Here is a 22,464-nt window from a genome sequence, read left to right as displayed (position 1 = left end):
AACTCCAAGAGTAGGAGCAGTCAGTTGGTAAAGGTCAATTCACACCTACGGACAATGTTGAGTCTTCAGTTAACCTAACGTCTGAGAAAACCCACAAAGACATAGGGAGAACAACTCAAACAGAAAGATGACGGCCAAACTGGGATTTGAACTGGGAAATAATTGCACCACTGTGCCACCATACAAACAATCAGAACTGAAATATTAAGTTAATAAATGTCACGTTTCGTAAAGTACAAACATTGTATTTTATACCATGTAGACTGTAAATGTTAACTTCAAGATGAGGATTAATATCTGTGAAGTGTTAGACAGTAAAAAGCTGCTATACCCAGCAGCTAAACTCCAATTGAATAGTGGTTTATATGCCCTTCAGTCATGTCACAACTGTACTGAACGGTCTGTATTCATTTGTATTCAAGTGAACACTGGGGTCATGGACCCTTGTTTGTCTTGGTGTAATGCAATATGGTGACCAGCTCATACCCTGCCACTGAGGTATCATAGGACATTCGCTTCCAAAGCCACAGGGTATTTTCAGTCAGCAGCGGGAAGCCTGCAGTTGCCTCACCCGTGGCCTGACCTTAACAAGGTTTACACACACACACTCACCCAACAACACAGCAGACAGCGCACCAATACCAGGTTGAGCTGGAGAGCAGAAAAAACAACACACATCATTGATTCTATGATGGGGTTGATGTCCTTCCCTACGTTGTTTCCTTGAGTTTCTGTTACATATTCCTCCTCCTCCTCTCTCAGTTTCCCCTAAGGCAGGATGAACTGTTCCCAACCCTTGACTCTCCGACAACAATGTAATAGGGTTCAGAAGCTTAGGTCGCCTCAGACACACTTTAAACGTAATAATTCCTCTTTCTGTCACTGTCCCGAATTGCTGCTTTTTCCTCATCAACCCCTCTCCCCCTTCTTTTGTCTTCCTCTCCACGGCAGCATGTAACTGCGACGCCACAGGCTCGGTCCGGGACGACTGTGAGCAGATGTCAGGCCTGTGTTCCTGCAAGACGGGAGTGAAAGGCATGAAGTGCAACGTGTGTCCAGATGGAAGCAAGATGGGCATGAATGGCTGCGACAAAGGTAATAAGAGAGCGTGCCGAGGCAACCAGTGGAGCGATAATAAACCACACACACACACATACTCACACGCATAACCAGACACACACTTCCTAAGTGTTCCTCTGTCACTCCCCTGATCCGTGGATCAGCCTTGCAGCTCCCAGTTCTTTCTCTGTCTGCTCTTCACATCCATCTGGTCTATCGGCACAGGACGAACTGGCTCCAGGGTGGTTAATCAATACTGATTAGGAAAATACTTGAGTGCACAGCTGACACATGACATATCACCCATTGATATTTTACTTTCTTTACATCATCTTCCATTTTGGACCATTCACTTGAACGTGGATGTTTGTACTCCTGCGTTAGGACTATTGATTGCACTTGGATTAATAATTAAAAGCGCTCCAGCGGTTGCACTAGCAAAAAATCAAGTTGAAGCAAAGTTGGGCTCATGCTGTGGGAGCCTGTTGCTCCTTGATTAAGATGCACCATCAGATATCGACAGGAAGTCAAATGCTTAATGAAGCCAGCAATCCTGGCACAGTGGTGGGGCACTGTGCCAAACACCCTGCCAGATGAAAAGGTGGTGGCACATGAAAGCAGGAGCAGAGGGGTGGGGGGTACTCTAAGCCTCTTTAATGTTGCAACAATGCAAACACCCCACGCTCACAGTTGGCCAGTGGATGGCAGGTTCCCCAGCTCCGGCTCCTGCTGCGGCAACTTCCAAGGCTCCAAGACATCAAAGGCAAAATATCCTGAGTGCACACCTTTACACAAAACGAAACATTACTCATATTTTCTACCCCTGTAAAATAGTTTAGGGAAAGTGCTGCAGTCTATGAAACCAGGTGTAAGTCACACTGTGTGACATAAAGGTAGCTAGACAATTTTATCATGATATTACCACTGCTGTACTGTTATACCGATTTTCAGTCTGTCCCCAACTCTTTGACACAGTTTAAACTCAACCATGATGGAGGTTGTGGTTATCTAAAACCCTAGCTACTAATACTAGTGCTACCACTCCCCCAAGTCAAGCCAACACATGCTCAATTAGTTGATCAAGAACATAAATGTTGTCTGTAATGCGGATTATTCTCGACATGCAATGCAACTTCTTTTGTTTTGACACCAAACCACAGTTACACATGCTAACATCACACTGACACACTGTCTATATAAAGATGGACAACACATCTCCACTTCCTACTTTTCATAAATGAAACCAAAATATCCCGGATATGAATGCTGATAATATCGTTTGGAGCTACAGGCTGCGCAGTAGTGATCAAAAAACGAATTAAAACCAGACTTACCTGAAAGAGAACCACTGCTTATGATGGAAACCATCTTTGAGAAAAATGTATTTGAAACTTTGACTTGTTAATTTGGTCCTTGTCACATCCACTAACATGGAGGAGGCAGGATTCATGACCTATATTGTATCCAGCCACCAGGGGGCAATTGCGATTCTTTGATTTCACTTCTGGGGGGGGGGAGATAAACTCTCCCAGTGTCGCTAGGACACTTAATCCATGCCTTCAAAATCATTCTGTCAAGTGAATTTATTAGCTTGAAAGATTTTTGTTATTATTGCCATATTCATAGTGTTTTCTCACTCCATATCCTTTATCTTTATATACTGTCTATCTGCAAACACCATGCTGTAGAAATCAGAAATCTTAAGTGTGACATTCTAGAAAAAAGTGGAATACGCTCAGAAGCAACGGCAGCTGCATTAGTAAAATGCAGTGTAACCCTATTTTGTGTGATTACGTTCACATTTCATCATGCTGTACAGATTTTGAGAAACCATTTTAATGGCTGTTTATAGCCAGAACTTTAATAAAAGTGAGCAAGAGTCCTGTAATTTTAAGACATTAAATCTGCAGGCAACTTTATTTTTTAATTTAGCTCCACACTTTTGCACAACTGCTACAGTCAGAATTCATAAAGCAGCTTCTCCGCACTGCTCTAAACTGTTTGAATATGGAGGTGCAACAACACAATCTCATGTCCTCCGCAGGTCCCGAGGCTCCGACTTCATGTGAAGAGCTGGTGTGCAGCTTCGGAGCCTCCTGCATCGAGGTGAACGACCAAGCCCACTGCGAGTGCCCCTCACCTGACTGCGACGAGAAAAACAAATCCAAGGTGGGAACCGTGTGAAGAAACAAGTAGTTTGAATCCACAAGTTTGCAACACGGCATCAATAGGGAGACGTTGTTTCAGCGGCCCGCAGGGACTCAACATGTGTTCTAAACTCCCCTCTCTCCATCTCTGTCACCGTGGAGCAGGTGTGCGGCTCAGATGGGGTGACCTATGCCGACCAGTGCCAGCTGAGGACCATAGCCTGCAGACAGGACAAGGACATCACAGTGCAACACTTCGGACAGTGCACAGGTGAGCCCCATCCGTACACCCCATGCATCACACCTCGAACAGACGGCCAACTGTTGTCAAGCCCCCCCTGTTCACAAGATAATGAGCAGCGCTGTGGCCCTCAAATTATCTCTCTCCTGCTGTTTCTCCTCCTATCCATCTCTCCGTGTCTGTCCCAGAAAGTAAAGACACAGCAAAGTGAAAGAACATTTAGCGTGAATTAATCGCTTCCTTCTGCAAGAAATTACCTGCACATAACAGCAGTTTGAGCAGTGATTCTAATCAGAGATTAGGCAAATCCAAGTATTTTTCATCGCAAAGGACACATTTCCGATTAGCGGATAAGCTCAAAGTCACATGTTCGCAGTCATTTTGTATTCACGTTCTCTGCTGAGAATTTTACTTTTCATAGTTTCTAAATCTCTATGATTAACATTTTCAAATAGGAAATATTTAGCTCATTTCCCTGCATAGACTGTAGTGAAGTAAGCCCCGTCTTCCTCTCGTGAACGGTCGGATGACAGCAACATCATGTGCGACACAGGGGAAACATTAGAACAAGAAAGCGTCAGATACTGTGGCATTTCAAATCCAGGCGTTCTGCAGTTTGACTGGAGCTTGAGCTCTGCATTCCCAGTAGATAACAGTGACACTTGCTCTTTGCTTTGTCGAACCTCTGTCGGGATTTGGCTTCATCTTCACACCCCCCCTTTGGGCAAATGTACGGTTTCCCTCGCAGCATTATTCTGGCAGAAGCACAATGCTATTTCAGTGTGACGGTGGATGTAGAGCACATGTGTACCGATTAAAAGGTGCAGCTCCCGCCCCTTCGTCCAGATGCCGATGGACATTGTTTGGATCAGTGTAATAGGTGCTCCGACATGTGCCAGGGCCACGGCTTCCATGTCGAGCGAAGTTGTTGCGCCGTCTGCCAGCTTGCATCACAACAGGGTTCTAGAGATGCCACCGGCGAGGGAAGGGGAGTGCCAGCTGTGTGGCTCTGGCCACAAGCCACTGCCAGGTGTCTGGCATTTTGGGTTGCTAAAATGTCCATTCACCTCATCGCTCAGTGGGCATAGATCAAGTGACCAAATACTTTTGTCATGAAAAAAGCAGAGTCCCTGTCATTCATCTCTCTTTGTCGAACCCAAACTATGCCATATTCATAGACCGTTGCAGGTACACAAATAAGAAAAAAAAGAAATATGCTCAGCGAGAGATCAGCGAGGCTTTGATAAGTCCCTGAACATCTGGTTATTAGAAATTCAGTGCCGTGGGTTACCAGCAAAAGGTGCCAAAATCCAGTTTGGTTTCACATTCCTCTGTTGCCTGGCAATAGTGATGTGGGTTGTATGTAATCCCTCACCTAACATTGCAGCTCAGAGAAGGCAAGAAGACGCCTCACAGCAGACATTTTCTCTATCCAGCTCTCGGGGGAGGAAGAGACAGGCGAGCACTCGGGACCACCGACAGCCACAGAGGATCTTTTAATTTTTTTTCTTCCGGACACGGTTGCACCGCGGGTAGCTGCTCTGCCGCTGCTGTCGGCTCGGGGGTTAGATCTCGAGCTCATTTCACGTGTGGCTGGGTGCGAATTAGCATTTGCTCTGCCTCCACCCCTCGCCACTCTGCAGCCCTGCCCGCCCTCCCTCCCGCTGCTTACATGCAGCGCTTCCAGACGCCCGGCCTCAGCGCTGTGGCATGCTAATGCTCACCAAGCTGCTATGTAGTTTGAAAAGAGAGCAATGCCAGGGGCTTAATGTGTGAATATTGATCTTTCTTTTTAACATCATTGGTTCCTCACAAGTTTTTATTATACCGCAGGGTGTGACTACTGCTGCACAGCACTGGCGGCTGGTGATACAATTTATTTGTGGGGGCCGCAGTGTTTGGGGGGGACAAACAAACTGAAGCCAGACTCAAAAACAACACAACCTTCAATATCCCAGTCCTGTAGCCTTCATCGAGCTGCTGAGCAATGCTTAACCTTCCGCAAAACTGTAACCTCATTGTGTTGTCTAAATGACTGTGGGAACTTTCATGCTGTTTGCATTTCTCAAAGAGATGTTTTAGGTCTCGCACCCACGTCGTTGTCCACAGTATCTCCGTGCCGACACTTTGAAACAGCAAACAGGGGAAGACATAACTTTTTTCCTCGATTGAACGCCCTGTAAAAGGGTGTTTTTGTAAAGAAATGACCGATTTGCCACCTGTATCAATACCAACCAATTCGCTGTAAATAAAAGTGGGAGCTCTCTGCCCCCCCCGTGGAAAATCTTCAACAACCAATTAAAGAGCAGCCTCAGGTCCCGCTGTTACCAAAAGTTTAAGAACTTCCATTCACTCTTATTTGGCCAGGCGCCCCACACCAGGAAGTATTTTTAGACAGAAATTAACCAAATACAATTTGAAGACTATTTCAATTGAATGCTCACACGGTCTAACAGGCGCATTGTGCGAGTAAACTATTATTATCTAATTAAATTATGTTTAACATGTTTAAATAGGCTTTTTTTTTCTCAGGATGTTGGAGAGGCTGCGCCCCGTATTAACAAGCTGCCACTGCTGCACAGTCTGCCACTAATGGGCATGCTAAGTAAAAAAAAATCACCTTCAAATCTGTCTGCCTGTGACAGAGAACCTGAAACTAGTTCTGATGTTACCCAGCTCTCTGAAGTCTCTGAGCTGAAAGGCAGCGCAGCCACAGAGTCGGGGGAGGAGTTTTTCTGTCTTCTTTGCTGCGTCTCAGCAAAAGATGAAGCGATATCTGAGACATCCAGCTCAAAAAGCAAAAGCTACTGTACCAAGCACCAGAGGGAGGGCATTTGGGCCAATGAGCAAATTCTAGCACCATGGGGGGAATGACCACCAAGTTGGCGAAGACCTGCCTCCTCCATATGGTGTTATCACCTGTAGGTTTGCGGCAAATTGGCAACGTGTGTCAGCATATGGCCCCAGCAGCCCCTCCCCTCCGCCTGTGTGTGTTAGCCAGGGTTCTGCTGCCTTCACCATTTCTCTCCAATGTCCTGTGATTTTCTCCCATTATTCAATCCCTCAGTCATTTTACCCTGCCTGTAGTCCTTCCACTGCAGACTTTGTTAACCTATTTCTTTTTTTCTTTCTGATTTAATCCCTTTTCTTTAGAGAGTTTGTTCCTATCATTTTCTTCCTCTTGCCTGTGTGGTTCCATTGTCTTTCTGCTCCGGTCTCCGGTTTCCCCTTTCCTCCTCCTCACTGAGCTCGGCTGACATCACAAACAATCTTAATAAGCACCTTTCAACGATAACCACACGGCTGACACAGGCCAAGATGACAGTGATTTTCTTCTTCCCACCCTGTGACATGACCGTTGGTAAAAATAAAAAGCCCAAACACAGGCAAATGGACTGTTAAACCTAATTAAGAGAAGCATCAGCTGAACAGACTGTGCTGCTCGTTGTTCTTTTCTTTACTTATCCCACGTCAGAGGAGCTCGCTGCTTCGTAGATGTGCACGCACAGCCCAAACACACATCAGACACTTTCCATGGAGCGAGCAGCCTGACGCTAAGCTTGCCACCTGACTGACAGGTGTAGCCATGAGGAAAGGCGACGCATGCCACCCTTTCTCGGCGATAGCATCACAGTTCTTCGCTCTCCCCTCCAAATCTCTCTTTCAACAAAGATCTGCTGAGCTTTAAGCTGACACCCCGTGTGTCTCCCAGGCTTTCTGCCGTCTCAGTAGGTATCGCATTTCACACCTCAGTAAATAATTGCAGATCAAATAGGCGATTATAGTAGTGTAATTAAAGCCTATACATAATGTTAGGTAAATCCTAATGAAGCGGAAATCTATGCTATAGGGTTTGTTTATAATCCTCTTTTCATTTCACCTACATGCTAACACATATCTACATTCCTGGTATATGAAGAAGTAAAGGGGGAATGGCGGTATCGTCACGCCTGCGTGCCTCTGCAAAATCTGAAGGACTTACTTGCGTAGTATCTCCCTGCCAACTCACTTCTCCCCCTCAGGAGTTTTTGTCCTATTTATCGTTCTTTTATCGCAGACAGTTTGTCCTTTTGCACCAGAGCTTTTTGCATTGGTAATGATGGTCTCTGCAGAGAGCCTCTCCCTCATTTGGAGGGATTCTTTTTTTCTTTTTCTGAAGTGTGTGTGCGTGTCTGTGTGCATCTGTTGACAGCGGAGTGTTTGTGGTGGCGTTGACGGATGCTCATGCTCTCTGCGAGCAGCAGCCTGCCTTCTTTGAAGCCGGAGTTAAAGCCGGCTTTTTTTGCCCCATTTCTATCAATCATTCATCACCGGAGGCACTGGCTGTTGGTGATTAAAGCTTTGCTACTGGAGGGCAGCATTTGAATATGGATATATAATTCATGGGCATTGGCACAGCATGTATGCAGCACACAAACATGGACATACAAACAAATGCATTCCATATGTGTTCACACACAATCGCACCACACACTTTGCATTGACACCAACTGGAGTAGCTCAGCCCTGTTTGGGCAACATAGCTCATCTCAAGCTGGAGCACACTTCATTGCATATAACTCTGGTTGCATGATGTCATCTGTTGGTATGTCCCATAACCACTCTGTATATCAATGAGCTATCATTCCTCAGGGTTTTTCAAGTAAAGGTTCCAGACATCTCATCCGTTACAGGGTTTTTAATTAGAGCATATGTGTGTTTTCTTTTCTAATGTAATTTCATAATGACGTTGTGCATCAGGGAGAAGGGTTAGAGGGTCGAAAAAGGCCATATTCATTCTGTCAACGTAGAGGTAAAGATGTGGTCAGCACTAGGATGTAATGATCATCAAGTGGCTTTGATGTGGTTTATTGGCTAAAATCAAACATTTCCATCTTTGCTCCGTCATTCATCCATTCCTTGCTTCCTGCCCTTCCCTCCACCAGAAACCATCTCCGAGCCGGCAGAGCGACCAACCCCCAACCCCTTCACCACCACCCCCAGCTCCAATGCCGCTGTCTCCATCACCACCGCAGCCCCCTTCCCCACCAACATGGTGTGGGCCCTCCCACCTCCGAGGACGACCGAGACAGAGACCACCACCCCCTTTTCCACTCTCACCCACAACCGCGCGCGAGCTAACCACCACCACCACCCAGACATCCACATCCAGCCACCTCGATCAACCGCCGCCCCCACCACCTCATCCCGCAGCAGCCCCCCTCCCTCCGCTGCAGTGTCCTCTTTCGAGGGCTCGGGCAGCGGGGAGCCAAGCGGGGACGACCAGACCGAAGAAGAGGACGAGCCAGAACTGGAACCAGGTAGCGGCGTTCCAACAGAGGCCAGTGGGGCCGAAGAGACTGTTGGTAAATCACTGCTCTTTCACTTCATTATCCACAATGCTTTGGGTGTTTGTAGGGGGGGGCTTTTGTTTAGAGTGGGTTAGACAAACTCACACATCTCTTAGCTGACATCATAACACATTCATGCCATCATCTGTTGATTGAGAGTTACACAGAAATCAGCACAGGCTTATGTATTTATGTATTCTCCACATTCTCCCTCCTGGCTGTAACAGCTGGGAGAGAGAAATGTCAAAGCCAGGCTGGTAAATCTAAGTAAACAGATGCTGTTGGTGTCATTTCATCTTGCAAAAGATGTATATCTCAATTTCAGAGAGAAAGGAATGTATTCGCATGGTTTAGTGTTGAAACATCACCCATGCTCTTTTCTTCCATTCCACCAGCGTTTGCTCTCAGCAGCTAGCAAAACAAACCCAGGCTCTGTAAAATACACTCTGTGCAGGCCAGATGAAACTGTTGGCCCACATCTGGGGATCTCTGGAGTCCGACTTGACAGGCTGATGCGACTGAGAGAGTGTGTGTGTGTGTGTGTGTGTGTGTGTGGAGGCTGTGTACCTTGTCACATGACTAGTCTCAAATCTATCTCGACATGCCCTCCTGACTGTAACAGCCAGCTGCGGTTTGTGGGCCTGTGCTCGGACAACAAGGGATGACTGAGACTTTTCAATCACAACTTTTTTTTCTCCTGTTGTTGTTTTTCGCCTATCCATCCACCTTGGCTGACAGCTCGCCATAACAGGATAGGATTGATGGAACAGCATGGCCCCAATGCGCTCTTCCTCAACTCTTCCTCTTCCTCCCCTTCTCGCTCCTTCTCCCAGAGTCAGAGATTTATTCTCTTGTCAGAGGCTGACCAGAGTGCTCAGTGACGCGAGGAGCATGTCGCTCGTCTGCCAAGGAGACCCAGTGTCTTGTGGCTCTGTGTGTGTGTGTGTGTGTGTGTGTGTGTGTGTGTGTGTGTGTGTGTGTGTGTGTGTTACTGAATTAATGTGTAACCCAGATGCATGCTTTGGTACATGTTTCTATATATATATATATATATCTTTTTATATTTATACCTTTATAAAAGCAGATTAGGAGATTAGACAGTATAGATTTCAACATAGTGAACATACAAATTTAGTTTTGCAGTCTGTTTGTGTATTTTATACATTGTGCGTATCAAAGTCTTATCTTTGTTCTGTGTGGGTGTGTGTGTGTGTGTGTTTTACCCTTATCTCCCTTTCCATTCGTCTCTCAGTTTGACCGATTCCGAGTGCACATATCACTGTCTGACTATATAAATGTGAGCAGGTCAGAGGTGGGTGGTTTTACGTTTTGTATCCGTGCTCTGTTGAAATCTGCTCTCCTCCTGCATCTTCAGCTGTCTGTGTTGCTGTGTGCGTGTGTGTGTGTGTGTGTGTCTGTGTGCGTGTTTATTTGACAGCCCCTCACGGCTCCCGATGGAGTCGTGCAGCATCCCCACGGCTGCTGTGCGCTGCCCTCTCTCTCACCGCCGGCACTCTCCCCTTCAGCCCAGCATTTGTAAATCTGCGGACCACATGCCAACAGATGCCCTATAAACCACCCCAACCCATCCTCCCTCCTCTCGCATCCTTTGACCGCGAGTCCTTGAGCGAGACGTCCCCTTGCCTCTGACGTCTTTACGACTTGTTTAGCCGCTAGCTGTTTGCCTCTGCAATTATTTCTAATCTCAGTGTGGCTATAAACTGCGCCGCTTCGACCAAGACAACGCCTCCGCCAGCACCGCCATTAGAGAGGACTCAGGTTTGGTTCGCTCCTGTTCCACACTCATTCTTCAGAGAGAACGACCAGCCACTTTTATGTCCCAAGATAGCCAGATATACAGTGACTGTAACACAAACTACTTTATGTTTTTTTTCCCCTCTTGGTGAACCTTGAAGGTAACTGTCAGCCAACCAATCAGCAGGGAACGGTTACTACACACCCCCACCCCCTACCCATTTAACGTGCTCCCTGAGCCACATGACTGGCAGCGGTGGTCATTATGTGCTCTCTGCCGGACAAAATGAGTTCCAGGTGTAAAATCAGTTCCCATGAAAATGCCATACAATCACTCCTGACAATGCCTTTATCAGATCAGTGCTCAGCAGACTGAGAACACAAAACCATCTGCAAGACGTTCAGACCAAAAGAAACAAAAGGAAGTTGTAGATCTGAAGCTAAGAAACACTTCCTGTCCTCAGCACCTCCACAGTGGTCACTGAATGGATACAGCACGTGCAGACTCAACGTGCACAGTTAACCACCAACCTCCAGTTCTCCCCTTGTTTTCTGAGATAAGCTGTTTTCAAATGTTGCGTTTATTAATTTTATGAGCCCCTTGTTTATCACCCCCAGGTTCCACGTTGGCAAGCACGACTGTACCCGCACCTGAAGAGAGGTCGTCCTGCGACAACACGGAGTTCGGCTGCTGTCCTGACGGCAGGACGCCATCCAACACTCCAGAGGGCGCCAACTGCCCCTGTAAGTCAATACCCCTCCAGACCCTTCAGAAATCCCCTTCTTACCCAGCTGTCCCTCCTCCATCTCCTCTCTGTTGGTACTCTGTGATAAGATATGATAAAAGAGCTGAAATCCTGACATCACTTCCACACTAGCTGCCGCTCTACTAGCTTCTCTGACTGAATGCAGCGAGTCAGAGGAGCGTAAATCTCCACTGAGTCAATGGTGTTTTTGAGAAAGAGAAATATGTTCCTAGGTTTCACCATCCATCTTCAAAGATACAGCAAAACAGTATCTACTACAGCTCAAGCGATTAGCGAGCATTAATGTCTGAACCCTTTGTGATTTTAGCAAATTCAAACAACAAATAATTTGTCAACTTTCAAGAAACAACAGCAATCATTGAAGGAATAGTTCACCACGGTAGAAATCTTTTTAAATTTTGAAGGTTAGATGTTACAGAGGGACCAAGCTTGCCTCTCTCCCAAATAAAAATATAACTGCACCTCTAAAGCCCACCAACTAACACTTGTTAATTGTGTCTGTTTAATCTGTACAAAAACAGAACAAATTATGTTTTTATTATTTTGTTATCTGCTTACTTTTTTCTTTTGCTTTCAATTCCTCTGGGCTTGTGGAGAAATATATATACATGTATTTACTATATATTTATATTTAATAAAAATAAAAAATTCTACCAAATTTCACACACTGATAAATATCAGTTCCCTACAAAGGTCAGATTTCTTTATTAAGATCCATGAATTATTCTTTGAGAAATAAAGGGGGGAAAAAAGCCCTATTTCACAATGTTTAAAAGAAATGCCTTTATCAGCCTCCTGATCCAGATCTGCACCAAAATTGAACGGGTTCTTCCCTGGCCCGTCCTGCATCCTCTCACCGAATTCCGTTGTAATTCGGTAATTCGTTGTAGTTAATGCGCAATTGTTCAAAATAACTGAGACAGACGAACAAACGCAGACAAAAACATATCCTCCTTTGGAGGTGATAAAAAACAAAACACTCTTGGAAAACTTGGGCCTTTTGTTGTGTCAGGGTTACGTATCACATACAAGTAAAGAACTACTTATAATAGAGTGGCACAGCACAGATTGTTTGTCTATTTCTCATCTACATTACTCTTCTCTACTCTTCATTTATTAAACTCAATTTATAAACTGAATTTCTTGATATATCAAGAATCATCATGTTTTTATGGAATGTTTATTTTGGCATTAGTGATATTGTGCCATCTGCCTCCAACAACCAGATGAACAGGTGTTTTATTTTTTCTGCAGCAGTGCTTTCATTAATCACCTCCCTCGTATGTAAATGATCATATTGGTGAGTGGAAGAAAAAAAAATACACATTGAACCGTTAAGTCTGACATAAGTAATTTGAGTTTATAAATTTGACAACACCTCACAATGTGACTCTGATATTAGTCATACTCTGCCACCCTCAAAGCACACTTTCATTCCTCTAGTAATACTCAGGACTTTTGAATTAAGTTTGGTTTTATACAGGGTCAAGGAACCTTTTTCTTAAAGAGGCCCTTTGAATTTTCCATCCTTTGTCAGCCATAAACCAAATTTAGGTAACACCTATATCTCAATAATGTGATGGCTGGAGCTGCTTCCCTTTGGAGTCTGATGTCAGATGGTAGTGATAATGCTACTCACAGCTGGTTTTAGCCAAAACAACTTGCTCTAACAAACCTTGAGTGACACGCATGGTCCTCAGAGACAGGAATACCTCCGTCGTATTAACCTCGGCAGAGATCCCAATCACAAATTCATCACAGGCTTGAGAGACAAAGTGGAAATTTCTTGCGGTGTTCACCAATATTAATTAGAAATATATTTATTATGTTGAGCCAATCTACTCTGCAATGGTTCTGCAAGACAAAAAAAACACTTTTGAACAATTTTATGTTGCCTGTCTCTTGCAGCTCCTAGCTATGAGCTTGTTGGGCATCCAAACTCAGCAAAGAGCATTTACTATTTCCCAAAACATTTGTACCAGCAACTTATCCAGTTAAGCTGCATGTTTCGAGCTGTAATGATGCTCGAGATTGAGATTTTTCCTCACTGTGAATGCATCGCAGACCCTGAGGCTGTAGGTTCCCCAGTCCTAGTTTGATACGAGACTTAACGTCATATATTGGGGGCCCTGTGCTTTGATGTGTAAATACACACACATATACACACATATTCATGTTTTTACTCCTGCTTTTTTCTATCTTACTTCACCTTCTCTTCTTTTCTTCTAATCTCCCACCTCTTTTTGCACCGAGCCATTCTCTTTATCAGCCAGTGCCACCGTTTGCTATCTCCCTCTTGAGCTTTGTCTTAGTCCTTTTCTCTCCCCTCCACCCAGTCGGTCTAAATCCAGTCTTGCATCAGTTCATTTCTCTCTGGAGTTGAGAGGGAAGAGAGTTGAGAGACTACCAGTGGCCGACAAGCGCTGGTGTACCAATCAGTGCCTTCTGCCAGACACGGTTCATAAAGATAAAGGGATTCTTTCTCCCCGCTGCCTCTCTATCTCTCTTTCCCGCCATTCCTCTGTTGAAATCTGCTCTCTGTTTGTCCCAGCTATGTTAGTCTGACTGATAGTGAAAGGAGAGATTCTCTCTGACTCCCATAGGAGCCCTAGGTCATGACTTGAAAGAGCTGCGCAGTTTCTTTTCTGGCATGAACGTCCCATCACCTCCTATAAACCAGCATATTTCACTGCCACACATCACAGCGTGATCTGAAGATATGAGGCAAACTCTGGCCTTCCACAACCCTCTGCTGTTTAGTTCTTTCAGAATTTATAGGAAACAGAGGTGAGGTGCACCATGTCAATTAAGGTTGGATTTGTTGGCATTTGGCCCCAAATCCAAACAACAAAATACACAGATTTTAGCTGTAAGACAACAGTTGTAACAAATCCCCTAAAGCCTGTAAATATTTATCTCAGCCAACAATGACGGCACACCAGCGATCAATACTTCATTCAGCTCAAGTGTTGCCAATAAAAGCAGGCAGCGCTATAGGCAGATCAATACGCCGGATCTTTTTTCTCCTGAGAAGGGCTTAGCCAATCCCCCTCTCATTAGAAGTGAAATGACATGTCCTTCATACTAGAATATCCATCGGCCACCATCTCACTGTAGCGTACAATTTATCGGAATGCGGCCGGTTGTCTCAAAATGAAAAGGACTAATTGTTTACTGTTCCAGTTTTCTCATTTTATTGAGACATTAAATGGTGAAATGGCTCAGGGTTGAGTTGAGGCCACATGTTCACACACTCGAGAAGATCTACGATGAAACCTTTTTTCTATTTAGTAAAATAAACCCTCACACCAGATGTCAGACCATGGTTAATTCAGCTCAATTCAACTTTATTTGTATGGTGTCAAATCACAACATTAACTCAAGGCACTTCACATGTTAGGGTCAAGACCTTACAATATTATAGAGAACCCAACATTTCCCACAACAAGCATGTTCTTTGGCGACTGTGGAGAGAAAAAACACTCTTTTAACAGGAAGAAACCTCGAGCAGAACCAGACTCCGTGTGGTTGGCCGTGTTTTCACCTGTTCCTCCTCTGAGAACTCTGCTTCTTGAGCTTAATGCCTTTAACGTAGGCCTTCCATATGTAACATTCAAACAGGGCAATATGACATCATAGATAATGGCTAGCAAATGCTCATGCGAGAGTTAATGGCACACTAAGGGAAGTCTAACAAATCCATTATAATTTCCACTTCAGTAGAATCTGATAGTCAAATGGCTCTGTCCCTCTTTTATCACTCTCTCTCTGACTCTCTTTATGTCCGTCACGGCACTGGGCCAGAAAATCACTCTCTCTGATGTTTGTCTTCTTTGCAGATTAAAAGTCAGATCTCTCTCGCCGCCACCTCTCTTTCTTTTCTTCCCCCCTTAGTCTTATCGGCCAAACCCCGGCCGTTTGCCTCTATTTTATGGCTGCCATCACATCTGAATCGATGTGTGCAGCCCGTGAAAGTAAAGACGAGTGGGGACGGAGGGAACAGCGGGCGTGGTGGCTGTGTGCGCGCGTCTGTGTGTGTGTGTGTGTGGTGACTGCTGTCCGTTTCATGCAATTTTAACCAGGCTGTGTCAGTCACCGGTCTGGTGGCATTAAGGAGACAATTACGGCTATCTTTCACGATAATCATACAAGTGCTCTTCCCATTCTCCCTGGTGTTGCTCAGGCAGGGGCAGCCGTGATTGATTTGGGCAATTTGTTCCACTGATTACGAGCAGCGTGGAAGCCCGGCATCAGTGCCTCGCATGCACCTCTTTTCCTCACCTCACACGCACACGCACACGCACACACACACACACAGATGCGCAGGCACACCAATCCCCTCCACTCTCAGCTTTATTTCAAGTCCTCTCCTCTGGCGGCAGTACAAAGAAACCGTATAAAGAGTTGATAGATGGTGGACAACACAACCCCCAAGGTCGTACTGGGAGGCATTCTCTTTGCTGAAGAAGGCACTTTTGCGAATGGCTGTGGGCTGTTTTTCCTCTTTAGTGTGTGTGTGTGTGTGTGTGTTGATTTTTTCTTCATGTATTTGTGTGTCTGTCTAACTTGTTGTCTTTTTACCCAGCCCTCCATGCCCCGACCAGCTTTTGGGACACGTCTCCGTCTGGTAAAACTGGCCCATTTTCCCCAACTTTCCTTCCTTCTATGTTCCTTCCTTCCTTCTCCCATACCTCACAGTCCATCACTTCCACCACCTCAACCTCCGCTATGTTCACCTATAACGGTCGCACTCCCTTTCAAACCCCCACTCAATCAGCAACACACTCACTCCGCCTCCCTTTGTCACACACACACAAACACCCAATCCATCACTAACCCAAAATTGGCACCACCCCAAAACTGGGCACCGTGTGAAGGCAGTGGGATCTGAGTAGTGATAGTAGAAGGTTTGAACTCGTCTGTCTCAGTATCACATCTTCTTTCCCTCCTCTCCTCTCCTTCCAGCCACCATGAGGTTCAGTGGTTTCCTGCACTTGGACCAGGTGGAGGGCCAAGAGATTTTCTACACCCCGGAGATGGAGGACCCCAAGTCGGAGTTGTTCGGAGAGACAGCCCGCAGCATAGAGAGCGCTGTAAGTGCCCGGAATACAGTTCAGCCAGCCAATGATTCTGAATGATTTCCCGGCTAAATCAGCCGTTAAACAATATTCTGTCCACATTTCCTTTTCTTTTAAAGTTTGAACATGTATCTTAAAAAATACCTTTGTTCACTTTTCTATTCTCAGGGGTTTTGCTTCCACAGCTTTAAGTGGTCTGATATTAACCAACAGCCAGGAGCTAATGGTGGCTAGTGTTAGTTAATATAATGTAAAACAAGTTATGTGCAAAAAACGAATTAATCAGTTGAAAGACATAATGACTCTTCTCTGCCTTTGCTAATGTTACATTATATTGTAGTTTTTCCTCTGACGATTTCAGACTTGGTCCCATGATGACAACGTTTTAAAGCTTCACCAGTCGGCAATGTAATCAGATGATTGTGTAACATGAAAGGTTTTTCTTGTGACAGAGCCATGTTAACAGCATTGTTTTATTATCTTCACCAGAATAAGGTCATACTCGGGAATAAGCAATGATCAAATCAAGATATGGAGTATTCTGACACTTTGTCACATTATGTGAACATGTATACGTCTTAATCGCCTTATAACGCCCCAATTGGAGTTTTTATACAGCAATCACTGTTTTGACAGTTACCAATTTCTTGTCGACACATGCCCTAGGTGTAAACAAGATGGAAAAATAGAAAGGAGTTGTAGCTTTTGCAAAATTAGAAAGAAAACAGGGCCTGAGTCATAAGCCGGCTAGGCTCTGTAACATGTGAATGGAATATCCTATAAGCAACTCATGTAAACACCATAATCGAAATAATGTCTATTCTGAATAAGGTAAATTGTTGGAATATAGTTATATGTGGGTTTCTTTACACTCACTCCCTCGCCCAATCGAACTCAAACTAGACAAGCCCTCATAGATATCAAACATCTGGAAGGGTCTGATTCAGTTGGTCAGACTAAGTCTGTAAACCCCTCACGCTACATGATCATTTGGCAAGATGATTTGTTCGGATCAGCCTCAACTCCCCTGCTATTGTCCGAGGGGCTGAATCGGACCCCAAATCGGGTTGATAATCCTCCGGTGCGCAGCGGACATTACACGTCTTTAAGCTCTTTCCTTTGGTTCTCAGCTCTACAAACATCACTCACCATTTCCATAAAGACCCCTGTTTTCAGCTTTAAAGAAACTTGACAAACTGACAGACACTGTACGTTGGTGCTTTGGTGGAGATCGAAACACAGCTGAAAGAGGAGTAAACAATCGAGTTCTACTCAGATTTGATTCAGGTGACCATAAAAGCTGTGTAACCAAGAAATAACTCGCTGACATGTTCACCACAGCACCTTTGTAATTTGATAAAATGCCATATGTTGTGTTTTCAGTTTGTTCTAATGGCCTCAAGTGTCCAAAAGAACTCAATTAACACTGACATGGTCTGGCTGCACATTTTGTGCTTTCCTAAGCATGCTCTCATCAAGAGTAGAAAAGCTTCTGAGTCAACATTTCAGAGAATCATGAGACACAAAAGTCTTCAAAGAGAGCCGGACTAATCTAATTCTCCCAGCCCCTTCAGGCGAGCTTCACTGCAAACTGGGCTGGAGTGGTTTCTTTCCTCAATGATAAAAAGTCAAAAACGCACTCGGTGGCTGCAGCCAGGGAGAAACGTCATCATCGATTTTTAATAAATGTTGGAAATCAGTTTCATCAGATGATCCCTTTACACTTGATCCCTTTTTATACAGTGATTAAATACCAGTGTTTGACATATAAAGTGGATCAGAGTTCAAATATTTTTTATCAAACCTCTTCTGCACAAAAATTAGCAGGTATACGCAGTTTGCCACATCATGTGCCAGAAGCTGAGAAGCTCAGAAAAAAAAGGTTTCTGTTTCTCCCAAGATGTAAAACGGTCACAAAGGTTCAGGGCGATTATGCCCGGAATTTCAATGCAAATCATAACGCTGTGTCAGTGTCTAGACTGCCAGAATAAAAGAGAAGAAGAAGAAGAAAATAGAGTGTTCACCCAGGTTCTGTCTTCCATTACTGTTGAACAAAACCAATAAAAACCTCTGGCTTCTGCAGTCATTTGACCTGGGAGTGAATGCTGATTGAATCCATTCTCATTACAGATGTTAGTGGGTGTTTTGGACTCTAATATCCAAAAGTTATTTTTCATAAACAGGAAAATATATATTCCTCACATATACTGCTATTTAATTAAGATTTTTTTTATTATTTATTCAATGCACTGCATGCAAACTTTAGTATGAGTTAGCATATATATATATATATATATATATATATATATATATATATATATATATATCAATCACATAAGGCTTCCAGCAACTCGTCAAGCTTAAAAAGAGAATTATAATATTTTAAAAAGTGCTCTCTGCAGACTAGTGCGAAGACTAATTTGTTGATTCCTTGCCAAACGCCTCAGTATCGAAAAGCAGCATCTTGTGTGAGTTTAATTAGGATTCAGATATCTGAACGCTCAACTCAAGTCCTATTTCTGGATATGAGTCAAGTGTGGATGGTCACGATCCAGACGCTGTTAGCTAGGCCAGTCCTCGCAGAGTCTCTGTACGGTAATCACTGTGGTGCGGTTTACCCTGCTCGCATTTCTCCCTTTTCTCTGTTGAGGTCAGACCTTTGAAAACATGTCTCTGATGTCAAGCCAGGGCCTCACTCCTCAGATGAAATGGGGGTTTGTGTTTGTATGTTTGTGTGTGTGTGTGTGTGTGTGCGTACACAGTACACACCAACAGCTGCTGTATCGGTGTCACTAGCCCCCACTGGGACCTAATCTGCTACCTCACAGCAGTTTGTGTGTGTCTGTGTGTGTGTGTGTGTGTGTGTGTGTGTGTGCGCGTGTTGTGTGTGTTGCCTCGTTAGCGCTCTCAGCCTGTGTGTCTCTGAAGCCTGGTGCGCCACTTGACAGCAACCACTCCTTCCCCATCTCCCAACACACACACTGAGCAAATTCATATTCAAATTTAAAACAACTTTATTTGTCCCCAGAGGGCAATTCTAAGGCAAAACACAAGTAAAACCAACGATGACATCAGTGCAATGTCCACAGACAGTTAAAAATTAGTGCTGTACTGACATTATAAGCGGCGCACATACAGTTTACACACACACACAAAGTACATACTCAGATATACAGTCCAAACACACAAAGAATTGAGCCGCAGCACATTTCGTTCGCAGCTGAGCAACCTCTAACTATGAGTTAATAAATTGGAACCTGGGAGCGACAGCAAAGTTAAAGAGGGAAAGAAAGAGCAGGGGCTAAGTCAGTGCGGGAATTTGTCCCCAACCATTTGCATCTCTAAGCCACAGTCAGAGGATTATAAATGTAACCGTTCACTTGTGTCTAAAACCTCAATAATATGTTTTTTTGTAAAAAGCATGAACAAAATAATATGTCATCTCTACCACAAGTTCCTGCTGATTTTGTTAAAAAAGAATCATTTTGCGGACAATGACTGGCTTTAGAAATGCAGATGAGCGGTGTGGAAGAACCCTCAGTGGGAACAATGGAGGCAGCCATGAAGAGGATGCTCCAGTAAAGTGGGTTACCAGGCCCTGTGGCTCCTGTGATTTTAACCAGCTGCGGCGGCGGCGAGGACGAAGCGAAGGATTTTCCTTTTTGTTGCCCGTCGTGTGATTGAGATTAATCCACCGCCGTCGCTGAGCGTGTGTATGTTTTAAGTTCGAGCATGAAAATTGGTCCATTTTTATTTCTGGCTCAAGGCAACTTCAGTGCGACTGCTGTAATGTCACTGTTGGCTTAAAGAAATGTATGAGTCCTCGCGGAGCTCCGCCGGCTGTTACAACACGCACTCAGCAGGGGCATCAGAAGCAAAACCAATCACGAACACATGTCAGGGTAGCATGACATTTATCGTAGCTCCTCCCGAAAAACTTGTTCCTGTAATTAATGCCACGGCTGCTGCTAAATGTCATTTGGTGCACCCACACCCAAAAGATTTCTTCTCTGCACTCCAATTTCGGAGGGTCTCTTTTTCTTCCTTTGAGCCACAGTAGAGTCTTCTGGTGTTGTACCCGCTGCTATGAAAGCACAGGGCTCATTACCAGCCCCATTTATCATCTCTCCTCTCTGTCTGTTCTCTCTCTCTCTCTCTCTCTCTGCCCCCCTCCAGCTCAATGACTTGTTCAGGAAGTCGGAGGTGCACAAAGATTTCATGAGCGTTCGCGTCCGTAACCTGGCACCCAGCAACTCCATCCTGGCCTTTGTGGAGGCTCACTTCAGACCAGGTGAGAGCAGATTTCCCCCCAAAAACAGAACTGCAAACAGAAAAATGAACTGTACGTGTTTGGAATCAGTTATGGTTCGTCGCCCTTTGTCTTTTAGCAAGCAGGCTATCTCAGAAATGACTTGAATGATTTATATGAAACTGGGATTACAGTTAGACCATTTGTCAAGGAAGACCTACATAGATTTTTGGTGCAGAATAAGCCATTGTGTTACCATTATTTAAGCACTAACCTTTATTTACTTTTCACTCTTCACCTTTAGCCTCTTCTCATGCACAGATGAGTTTGTGTAGAGCTCCATAATTTTATATCTAAACAAATTCCACACACTTGTCACATAATCCACCCCCTAACAGTTTAAAATGATCTTTCAAATATCCAGCCATCACATTCTCTTAAAACTTCTTACTAAAATCCGAGTATCAGTGGCCTGTTTGACATGAATTCCCATTATTCCTGAAGGTAGCAAACCAAACTGTACTTGCACATATCCCCTCCGAGTATCCAGGGAACTTAACTGAACAGTAAGTGGTACTACAGCCGTAAAAACTTTGATTGAAATGACCGTGACTCAGTGTTTATGCCTCACCTCCCACAGTTCCTCCATATGTAAAACATTACCAGGTCTTAAGTATCGCGCAAACTGATCATCTGTTTTTTGTTGCCGCGTGCACTGCTGCAGATTAAAAACATCTACACCTCACTATGATTATTATAACCACACATTCAAGAGTATTGTGAAGCCTTGGCAGAAGTATATGCCGTCTGAGTGTTTTCTCATTATTTTTTTTATTTGGCTCATGATATTGTGAGCCACTGAATGTTTCTCCCAGTTTTTATCTCAGTGCCAACTTCATCGCTTGCTCGCAACGATTTGGATTTTGTAGATGTTGAGATTGGTGTTTGATATTGATCAGAGCCAGTGATAGGTTCATCCAAAACGATGGTAAAAAATGTTGGATTGTGCATAACATCCACTGTACAGAAAATATTGTGTTATATTATGATAGTTTACAATTTAACAACTAGATGTGAGTTGCTCATGTTTTTTTAATCCGTTAAAGGTTTGTTTATTTTAACAATGGTGTAATTACAGGCCTGTATTTTTTAATTGCCACACTTCAATGTGCTGGTATTCATTAAATTAGAATCTTTTATGTATAAAATTTGAGCTCCGGTTGATGTGGAGCAACCGTACATTTACAAGGCTTCTTTTGCACAACACAAACCACACCACCTCCCCGCCTTGTCTTTTTTTTCTTTTCTTTTATGAGCGTCATTTAGCATCCTTCATACACTTCGTACAGGGCATCGGAACGCTGTACAGCAACACTCCTCCATGGCCAGTAAAGCGAGCATCTGCAGTGAACGTTATGAGGGTAATTCATCTAGAACAAAGCCAATAGGTGGAGGACAAGCGGTCCCCACAGACCCTCTACCTGTCCTACACAAGGCTCTCAGATAGTATCCAGTGTATCACTAAGGAAGCTCGGGCCCTCTATTTGCTTGGGAGTGTTCCTCAGGAGACTTGTCCTGAGTGGTTCTACCTCTGCTTCCTTGTAGATACAAGATACACAGTGGAGGACATCGAAGGATCCCTGCTGAAACAGCTGAAGGCCTCCAAAGAGACCGGCATCGCCGTGAAGAAGCCGGAGGACGAGAATATTCGCTTCACCAATTATGGTAATACAGTAGTGTGTAGGGATTTACAAAATGAAAAGGGGGTTTAAGTTATTCATGAGGTGATTTATCGAAGGGTTTAAGGGTTTTGAAAAAGAAATCTCAGCACCTCAGGC

The 22,464-nt window shown here is 44.4% G+C and overlaps 1 protein-coding gene across 11 annotated transcripts in view; it reads left to right on the top strand.

The window, feature by feature from the left end:
- The window catches only part of agrn (agrin), a 248,933-nt gene that overhangs the window by 193,071 nt on the left and 33,398 nt on the right, over nucleotides 1-22,464 (top strand). For 10 of the 11 annotated variants that reach the window (XM_034591670.1, XM_034591667.1, XM_034591668.1 and 7 more), the window contains 8 exons: nucleotides 952-1,095; nucleotides 3,104-3,228; nucleotides 3,372-3,477; nucleotides 8,373-8,792; nucleotides 11,151-11,276; nucleotides 16,265-16,392; nucleotides 20,554-20,668; nucleotides 22,232-22,351. In XM_034591670.1, the coding sequence (XP_034447561.1) occupies nucleotides 952-1,095; nucleotides 3,104-3,228; nucleotides 3,372-3,477; nucleotides 8,373-8,792; nucleotides 11,151-11,276; nucleotides 16,265-16,392; nucleotides 20,554-20,668; nucleotides 22,232-22,351 (1,284 nt within the window). The remainder of the gene's footprint in view (nucleotides 1-951; nucleotides 1,096-3,103; nucleotides 3,229-3,371; nucleotides 3,478-8,372; nucleotides 8,793-11,150; nucleotides 11,277-16,264; nucleotides 16,393-20,553; nucleotides 20,669-22,231; nucleotides 22,352-22,464) is intronic. The other variant, XM_034591674.1, reaches the window with a different exon arrangement.

This window comes from Hippoglossus hippoglossus, chromosome 7 (genome assembly GCF_009819705.1).
Source record: "Hippoglossus hippoglossus isolate fHipHip1 chromosome 7, fHipHip1.pri, whole genome shotgun sequence".
Classification (NCBI taxonomy): domain Eukaryota; kingdom Metazoa; phylum Chordata; class Actinopteri; order Pleuronectiformes; family Pleuronectidae; genus Hippoglossus; species Hippoglossus hippoglossus.
The sequence above is the reverse complement of the archived record's forward strand: the minus strand, read 5'-3'. Positions and strand labels throughout refer to the sequence as shown.